Source organism: Acomys russatus, chromosome X, assembly GCF_903995435.1.
Source record: "Acomys russatus chromosome X, mAcoRus1.1, whole genome shotgun sequence".
Classification (NCBI taxonomy): domain Eukaryota; kingdom Metazoa; phylum Chordata; class Mammalia; order Rodentia; family Muridae; genus Acomys; species Acomys russatus.
In genome coordinates, this window is record NC_067169.1 from 70,388,410 (window position 1) to 70,398,297 (window position 9,888).

At 37.1% G+C, this 9,888-nt stretch overlaps 1 protein-coding gene across 1 annotated transcript; it reads left to right on the top strand.

Moving 5' to 3' along the window:
- The first annotated feature begins 975 nt into the window (after positions 1-975).
- LOC127185332 (vigilin-like) lies at positions 976-4,722 on the top strand. Its single transcript, XM_051141831.1, has one exon. It carries the CDS (start codon positions 976-978, stop codon positions 4,720-4,722), a length of 3,747 nt encoding a protein of 1,248 aa, XP_050997788.1.
- Positions 4,723-9,888: the final 5,166 nt, after the last annotated feature.

Genomic DNA, 9,888 nt, shown 5'->3' on the forward strand with positions numbered 1-9,888 from the left:
TCATTTGGCATCAATGTTGGTGATATTTGAAGTTATAAGTCTAAATTAAATCACATAGGGGAAAATTTTGGAGAGAAGAATTGTCCCTGAGTTTGACACAGCAGGTAGTAATATAAAATTGTTTTATGTAAAATTCTGGCAGAGGGAGTGGTCCTAGGGAAGGAATTTAAGTCAGAAAGATATTTATGATCAATTTAAGCAGAAGTAGGCTGGTTCAGTAATCAGAAGGAATTTTTTGTTGTTGTTGTTTTAACGTGGATGAATCTCAACAAAGTTTTACTCCAATAAGGAATTGAGGTTTAATTGGATCTGCAGGCCATACTATTTTTTATAAAATATCCAAATCAGGTATGTATACAGATTAAAATATTTTCTTTGCCTGAGTGTGATGGTAGAAATGGTGTTTGTCTTCAAGTGAGGTTTAGTGATCTATGTTTGGTGATGGATATCTGGTAAAGCTGAGTTGTATGGAATTCTAAGTTTACTAAAACAAGCAAACAAACATTTAATTGTATACATTAAATATGTGAATTTGTAAGTTATTGCCCAATTAAACTTAATTAAATAAAAACGCAAATCCTAGAAAATGCAATACCCTTAAAGACTTTACTTTTTTCAAAGAATTATAGGTGCTCAACAGTGTTGTTTGGGTGGGGTAGTGGTAAAAAATAATTCTGAGTTGGAAAAAGTGTTTGCTTTTTCCTCATAATCTAAGTCATTCATGTACTCATAGGATGATAGGATAGATGAATAGATAAATTTTTGAAGTTTTTGTAAAATAAAAGTGTACAACCATAAGAATATAATTTTATTGTCTTGGGTCTATATATTAATTTAGAAAGGAAGGATATACTTAAAGTGTTCATTCTTCCCACACAGTAATATGCAAGAAGGCAGCTACAGGAAGTATTTGTGTTTTTGCTGTTGACATTTTTTCTGCCACACATCTGGATTGAATCTACTCAAATATCAACAATGAATTCCAAAATAAAATCTACTCCACACCAAAACAAGTCTGTTCGAAAAGGAAATCATGCTAATTTTACAAATGATATGGGTGATATGTCCACATATGAAGATAAAGTCACTGAACACCCAGAGGAAACAAATTGTTCAGAAAATCCTGAAGAACATGCAGCACTATCAAGCACTAATATTCTTCAGGCTAAGGAAGTTTCAACCCTCACTCAGGTTTTTCATGTACTATTAGAAGAAGAAAATTATTTGATTCAATTAGGTGAAGGTACACTAGCAAAATTCTATGCATATACCATGGAAAATACTGGTGTCAACTTAGAATCATCTTTTGTCAAAGATCAAGGACTCTATATAATAGTGTTTGGCAATCCAGAAGCTGTCATAAAAGCTGAGAATGAAATTTTTAAATGGTGTCAAGAACAAGATTTACCTTTAACTCTCATGTCCAAACAAGAACATTGCTTTTTTCTAGACCAGACTGGAGATAAAGCACAACATTTGGAACAAGAAGATGAAGTAAATACTCAGATCAGAAGTCCACACAATCAAAACAACTGTATAAATGCTATTAATGCATATCATATAAAGATGAAATCTTCAGGTGGAAGCCTACCTACATCTGCCAAAAGAAGCAAGGGTGATATCCATACTTTTGAAATGAAGAAAATATGTAATCCCCTGACTGCTGAGCCATACCTTCAAGCAAGTGACAACATTTTCCAAGAAACAGAGGAACATATCCCTTTTCCACTATATAGTGCCAAAGGGACAGAAACAGATATTAATGAAATACATGTGGATGAGACTGATTGTTGTGAAAATGAGATGATTGAAAAGACCAACACTCTAACAGAGGATGTGATGAGGAATTTTCAAGAAACTTATAGCATAGGTTTCAGAGGAAGTTTGTTGAAAGAGATCCTAGAAAGAGCTGGAGATTCAACAGATCAATCACTCTCAGAAAGCGTGTCGGATTCTGTGACACAACACAGTGAGCCTGACAGTTCAGTGGAGGTATTTAATGAACCCGATTGCAGTGATGATGATTACATTGTTTCTTCCATCTCTGCCCCTTCTTGGCTGCACAGGTTTATTATTGGTAAGAAAGGTGAAAACATAACTGAGATAACAGATACTGTGCCGAAAGTTCAAATACATTTTACAACTGAAGACAAAATTATGCTGAAAGGACCAATAGATGATGTAAATTATGCTCAAGAAAAATTTGACATCATTGTCAAAGACTTAACTAATAGAATGGAATGTACTGAGATAAGCAGTGACAGTCAATTTCAGAAATACCTGACAGGAAATAATGGTGAAATCCTAAATAGAATTACAGAAAAGAACGAAGTATCTATCTCAGTGTTTCCTGAAAGTGAATCAAAGTATTCCATTCGAATTGAAGGAGAATCTCTAGGTGTTCAGCAAGCCAAAAGAGAACTCCTTGATCTGGCTAATAATTTGGAAGAGGAGCATAGCCAGGAAATAATCATTAAACACCAATTTCACCATATACTTATTGGGCAGAAAGGTGAAAGAGTTCGTGAAATTTGTAAGAAATTCCCTGATGTTATCCTGAATTTTCCACACCCTGCAGAGAAAAGTGATGTTGTCCAACTGATAGGGCCAAAATATGAATCAGAAAGATGTGCACAGTATTTGGAGAACTTGTTGAAAAATATTAAAGAAAACAACTATTCTGTAAGTGTTTCTGTGATGAAAAGGCTTCACAAAAGGATTATTGGAAAAGGAGGTTCAAACCTTAAAAAAATCTCTGAAACAACCAACACCAAGATTAGTTATCCACCAGAAAACTGCAACTCAGAGGAGTTTGTCATTACTGGATATCCAGAAAATTGTGAAATTGCACGTACCTGGATACTTTCAATTCAGCAAGAGATAGCTGATACTGCAGAGGAGGAAATTTCCATTCCCCCTAATCTATACAAATATCTGACTGATCCCAAAGAATGTTTGATAAATTCAATCATAGCGGAATGTGGGAAGATCTATCTGCATTTTCCTAAAAACAAGTCAGGCCTGCCTAAAGTCATTATCAATGGCTCTGTCGAAAGTGTTGAAAAGGCAAAAGCAAAGCTTCTGAAACTCGCAGAAGAGCAAGCCAAGAATTATTCTGGGACTCTTCATATCAAATCACAATATCATCAATTCCTTGTGAATAAAAACGGAGGTAATATTTCCAAAATCTGTGAAGAGACTGGGACACATATTGTTTTCCCTAACCTTAAGAATAAAGATCAAGAATCCATTACAATTACAGGGACTGAAGAGGCTGTTAGAGCAGTGAAAAAACGACTAGAGGATTTGATTAAAGACTTAGAGAATGTAGTGGAGGATTCCATCCTAATAAGTCGTAGATTTCACCATTATTTTGTCATGAGGAAGGGCCAGCTTTTAAGAGAAATGGCAGAAGAATATGGTGGTGTCATTATAACATTCTCTTATGCAGGGAAAGAGAATACAAAAGTCACACTAAAAGGGGCAAAGCCTTGTGTTGAGGCAGCAAAGAAACACATTCGGGTGATTTTTGAGCCTTTGGGCTCCCAAGTTACAACACGGTATGTTATACCTCAGATGTTCCAACCTTTTATCATGGGACCAATATCTTCACGAATCCAGCAAATTGCCAGGGACTATAAAGTTCAAATCAAATTCCCAGACATAGAAAAACCAGCCCTACATATGGATCAAGATATTCAGGAGAAGGGGAAAGAAAAGTGGAAAATGTCTGGTAATGATCTTGCTTCTGATTCCTCAAGAAAATGTGACACCATATATATCTCAGGCCAAGTGGAAAATTGCAAGGCAGCTACTGAAGCTCTTGCATCTTTAATTCCTGTCACTGCTGAAGTCCACGTGCCCCTTCACCTACATCCTTACATCATCGGGCACAAAGGAAGTGGCTTACGTAAACTAGTAAAAGAATTTGAAGTTCATACCGAGATATCACAACCTGGAAAAAATTCCGATGTTGTATCTATTATGGGCCTTGCAGCAAATGTGGAACAAGCCAAGATGAGATTACAAAAACGAGTACAGGCTTTACAAATGGAAATAGAAGATCGAACACTAAGAAATTTTAAGCTAGTGTTCAATCTAGATTCAAAATATCGATCCAAGATCACCGGTCATAAGGGTTTGCTTCTTACTCAGATTTGCACAGAGCATGATGTTACTGTCCATTTTCCAAAGAAAGGAAGTCATGACTTGCAAGACCAAGTCACTATTACTGGCTATAAAGAGAACACTCTAGCTGCTCGAGATGCAATAATGAGAGTGTTGCATAAGATTGAAAAAACAATTTCTAAGGAAATTCCACTAAACCATCAAGTTCGTGGCAATGTTATTGGATTTCGTGGAAAAACCATCAATAAAATAATGGATCAATACCAAGTAGACATACGTCTACCTCCAAAAGGGTCATATAATCCTAATATCACCATAACTGGGCTCCCTGATAATGTACAACAAGCAATTGAGCATATCCTCAATCTTGAGAAGTACTATCTGTCAATTGTCATAAGCCATGGACCTCAGCAGGAGCAAACTAAAAGTGTCTCCCTTTGCAATATGGCCACAACACCATCCAAGAGTTTTGTGAGAAAATACATTCCTTGTTATGCTAAAACAACCACAAAGCTCCCAGATACGGATAATTGTGAACATTTTCCAAGATTAAAACAGCAAATGTCTTCTAAGAATCATCCTTCAAAACAGTAACAATGATGATCAAAACAATAAAGTGTTCCAAACTGTTCACCTGAAAATATTGCCAATTTTTACATTTATTTTCCACAAAACTTCCATGTATGAATGCTGTAAATACAAAATTTCTCCAGTCTCCTTTCCTCCCTCTATGTTTTATCCATACTTGCCTATTCTCTCTCAAATTTATACTTCTTCTAGTTGTTGTTGTTTTACACACACACACACACACACACACACACACACACAAACACACAAATACACCACCCACTATGAAGCCCTTTCAGTATTGGGGTAACAGTTAAAACTATAAAGCACATCTGCAATGGCTTATATTATGAAAACAAAGCCTCTTAGTTTTGTCAGTTAAAAATCTATTATTAGTTGCACAGTAGAGTAGGAGGCTGCTGGTTGCTACCATAAATAGGTATAACAAATGAATGTCTGTTTATGGATCAATTTCTTATCAGAGAATGTCTGCCAAGTGGTAAGCCTCTGGCTCAGTGAACAACTAATTAACATCGATATTCTGAGTATAAGTGGAGGTACCCTAGGCCTAGAGCTCACCCAGTCATTTTACCATAAATTCCTGAAAGAAATCCAGAGAACTTGTGCTCTACCTACAGTGTCACAGCTCAGAATACCTGGCATTGTTCTATATTCACCTTCTCTCCAAAAGAGGATGTGTAGCATATAGGTATCTCTCTACCCAGGGAGTAAAGTCAGGAGATTTTTCATAGTCACACAAAAAGTTCCAGAGATTTCACCTCCTAGGAGTACTGCAAGAAACAAGTGCAAACACATTGCTAGGAAAAAAAAATCAAACCAAACAACAAAAACTCAGAAGTTCTTCATTGGACAATAAAGCTGAGGCCAATTATTCTTCAGAATAAGGTTCATTCAAAGTAAAAGCCTTGGATCCATGGGAGTGGAGACAGGGCAACCTCAGACTTTGAAGTTGGCGAACAATTAAGAGTTATTGAGCATCATAACAGTAGAAGAGAAGAAAGGAAACAAAGAGGGATGGAGGAAGTCTTTTAAAAATATGGAAAGAAGTTTTATTAGGAGAAACAGAGGAAAGTAGGAGAGTAGGAAAAATAGAAACCATGTATAGCATGATGGGACAGGGTAGAGATAAAGGAGAAAGTAAATTCAGATAATCACACAGAAAATGGGAATTCCTAACTTTTATTGATTTCCCCCCTGTGGTACAGCGAAGATTTACAATGTCTGACTTAGTCTGATTAGTATAAAGGACAATATGTGTGACATAAGCGAGTAATGGAAAAGTCTATAAACTTGTCTTACAGTTGTAAGACATGGCTGGGCTTGCTATATCTCCTCAAGCCCATTTACTCTACAGTTGCAATTGTGTTCTCCAATCTTCACAGCCAGTGCTATTAATTGTCAGAATCAGTGGTGGGAAAAGACTTGGTTTCAAAAAACAAAAGCAGGCAGTCTATAAGCAGAAATGCATAAGTTTTCATGTCATCCTGACAGAGATGTATGGTACGTAAAATCCCTAATGAATACCAGATTTCCATGTAGCCACTGAGATAAGGTTGAAAAAAAAAAAACCCTCTACAACCTGCTAGCAGTCTAAGAAGCTGTTTCCCTCTCCCTCTCTCCCTTAACTGCTCTAGCCACCAATCCAAGTCTCCACATTCTTCCTGAGCAGTGGCTACAAATTGAGTCTCCAAGTTTTCAAAACTTCCACCTATGGGGGCTTCTAATCATCCAAGCTCTACGAACTGATGGAAACAGGTGTGTACATATCACACAAGCCTACAGCAAAGAGAGAGTTTTAAATCACCAAGCAAGCAAATGAAGAGGCAAATGCCCATCTGAGAACAGTGGGGTGACAGGATTAAAAAGAGAGAAGATTCTAAGTGTGATGGAGGTTTGGGGACAGTAAGAACTAAGCATAGTACTCTAAGTGGTACAAAGGGGGGTCACAATTGCATTGAAATCTGCCTTTGTGTCAATAGCAAAAGTAAGGGGGAGTGTCAAGATTAAAAGTACACAGCCAATCTGAATCCAACTTTTACTATTTACTAATATATTCCTTGGCAAACAATCTTTGTTTTTTCAAATTTCATTTTCCTCAAAATAAAATGAAAATGATAATAGTCCAAATAAGATTATAAGGATTTACATACCATCTCAAGAATTCCATAAAATAAGCCATTATTGTAATATATGAGAGAGATTGGGAGAGTAAAAATTTATGCAGATAACTAAGTGGCTCATTTTAAAAAAGGAAGAGGAAAAGGTAAGTTTTTATTTTCTCAAATATTATATGACTCAGACAGAAGGGGAGAAACGCTCTGAAAAGAGAGAGAAAAAGAAAGAAAGAAACAGAGACAACCTTTCTGTTTCTCCACAGAAATTTTTGACATTTTCTTGTAGTGGCTCTGTTTGATGGCCTGGCATCTAACTTCCTTGCATATGGGTGTTAAAGGAACAGACATAAAGTAGCCCTCCAGAAACCTGAACAGCAGCTTGCCACTTTTGGAACTTTCACATAAGCACACACAGCAATAACTTCAGGTCAACCCAAAAACATTTCTACACATTGAATATGCCATATTTTCAGTTTCCAGCTCTGAAATTCATGACTGAATTTCAATTTCATGGACAATGGAGGTGCTGGGCTAATATGTTTCTTTCTAGACCACAAAAGAAAGATGATTTTAAAAGAGATTTCAATTGCAATTCTCATTTTCTTCCCAAATGATTTTAATGCATCCTTCTAGTAATTACTCTACAGCCTTGTTTTTAATTGGAGTCATCTAAAGAACAGTACAATCCAGCAACTCCATCTATATAGGTTTCAATCTATGTTGGAGTGAGATGTTTCAGTGACACTGTTGTTTTCAGGTCACTTCTATAAGTAACTAGTTGCCTATTCGATATAAATATTCCCAGTAAAGCAATTGATTCAAAGTAGACTATGATGGATGTGCTTGTTGGTTTTTATCAAGTAGATACAAACTTAGACATGTCTGGGAAGAGAGAATTTGAACTAAGAGAGTGCCCATATAAGATTGGCCTGTAGGAATCTTTGTGGAATATTGTCTTGATTAATGATTTGGGTTGAAGGTCCAAGCCCATTGTAGGACTTACCTGTGATGGAAATCTGGTAGCATAAGAAAGCAGATTGAGCAAACTATGAGAAGTAAACCAGTGTTCCACCATGGCTTTTGCTTCAGTTGCTGCCTCCAAGTTCCTGTCCTGACCTCACTTCATGATATTCTGTAACCTTTACATCAAATAAAGCCTTTCCTCTTTAAGTTGTTTTTGGTCATGGTCAGTTGTTTAGTTGTTATTGCTGCTGTTGTTGTTTTTTTTTTTTTTTTTTTTTTTTTTTTTTCACATAAAAAGAAATCTTAACACATATAGAGGAATCATAATTTGGTCTTCCATTATAGCCTTATCTAGGGTTAATAGAGATTTGTTTATACTTTGTAGGCTTTTGTATGTAGGTGGAGGAGATGCTTCCTACTCTGAAATAGGTTGAGCATGTACTCCTGCTGGCAGCAACCCAGCAGACCCCAAAATATGCTAAAAGGATAGTTCCTTGTAGGGACACTTCCAAAGCACAGACCCTAAGCCAAAGGGTGTCAAAAGCTGGCTCTTTGAAGAAATACATACCAAAAACCGCCCTGGAGACAGTCCCTGGGAGGTGTCCTGGGCCTGGCTCTGGCAATTCAGATACCCTTGGTTTAAAAATCCAGAAAGTTTAAAAACCCAGAAGTCTGGGATGGTGACTTGCACTCTGTGTTTCTCCCTCCATAGCTCCCTGTCTTTGTCTTTCTTTTATCATTAAGCTTAGTGAATTAAATCCTAGGTCTATGACACTCGACTGTTTTTATTTTAACCAAGTGTGGTCAGTTACCTGGCCTTTTACAAGGTTGAGGCTCCCTTTCCCTGCTGGAATGAACACAGACTCCCATTGTTTCATACCAGGGAAAGGGCATGCATGGTTGTCCTGTACTTCCTTTAGCTGAGGGATCTGGATAGAAGGCTCCCTCCTTGCCCAGGAGGCTTTCCTTGTGACCAGTTCTCTGGACAGAGCCTTCCTCAGCTACCCTCCAGTAGGCTGAAGAAAACTCTGTGACCAGATGCTCAGCCCAGCCTCAAGGAAAAAGGAACCCACAATATTTCTTCAGGTAAAGTTCACTTAAAAGTGGCTCTTGTTTCTTGTATCTTTATTTTAAAAACTAGGTTCTTTTTTCTGCACCAAATTTTGTTCATGTTCTTATTTACCTATCTTTCTTAAAGTACTTAACAGTAGTACATCCGTGAGAGAAATATTTTTCTTTGTGTATGTCTCTACATCGATAAAAAAAATACATATGTTGATACATAGCTAGATATATAGGTACACAGAGAGATACATACATAGATACATAGATTTCTGTCAGATAACTAGTCCTCTCTATATTTATCAAAAGAATTCCAACATAATTCATAGTATACTGGAAAATATAAACATCTTTTTTAGACCATTAGGTACACATGTACAAAATGAAAATGCACAAAGGTAAAGATACCATTGCATAACAAAATACTCTCAAGATATGAGAGTGAATAATTGTTGCCTCTGATTCCTTAAATTCTACTTTACTAGGGATTTATTAAAGGTGTGTACTTCCCTTACAACCCATATAACCTAAATAGAAGGGAAAAGAGATTAAGGAAACAAAAATGAAACCTTTTGGGTATCAGTTCCATGGGGCAATTCCTCTGGCACAATTCTCAGGAGTCTATCAGATCATCTATCCAATGGAAGAAGCTGCATTGTCCATGGATAGAACTTGGGGATATCCCCAGACTGCTTACACAAATCGTGAAACTCCATGCACCCTGGGCAGAAACCTCCAATCTCTCTCTCTCTCTCTCTCTCTCTCTCTCTCTCTCTCTCTCTCTCTCTCTCTCTCTCTCTCTCTCTCTCTGGTTCCCCAGTGTTCTTCTCCTCTCTCTCCCCCTCTTCCTCTTCCCAATAAATGGTCATTTTTGCAATATAATACCCAGGCCAGAATCACAGGTCCCTGTCTTTTGTCTTGGGATAATCCTTCCTCCCTCTGACTATATACTAAGGTGTTTATGAGTTTGTCTCAGTGGGTTCAAGAATCCCAAGACTATTTTCATCTTGGGCCCAGATTAAGGCAAGATTAC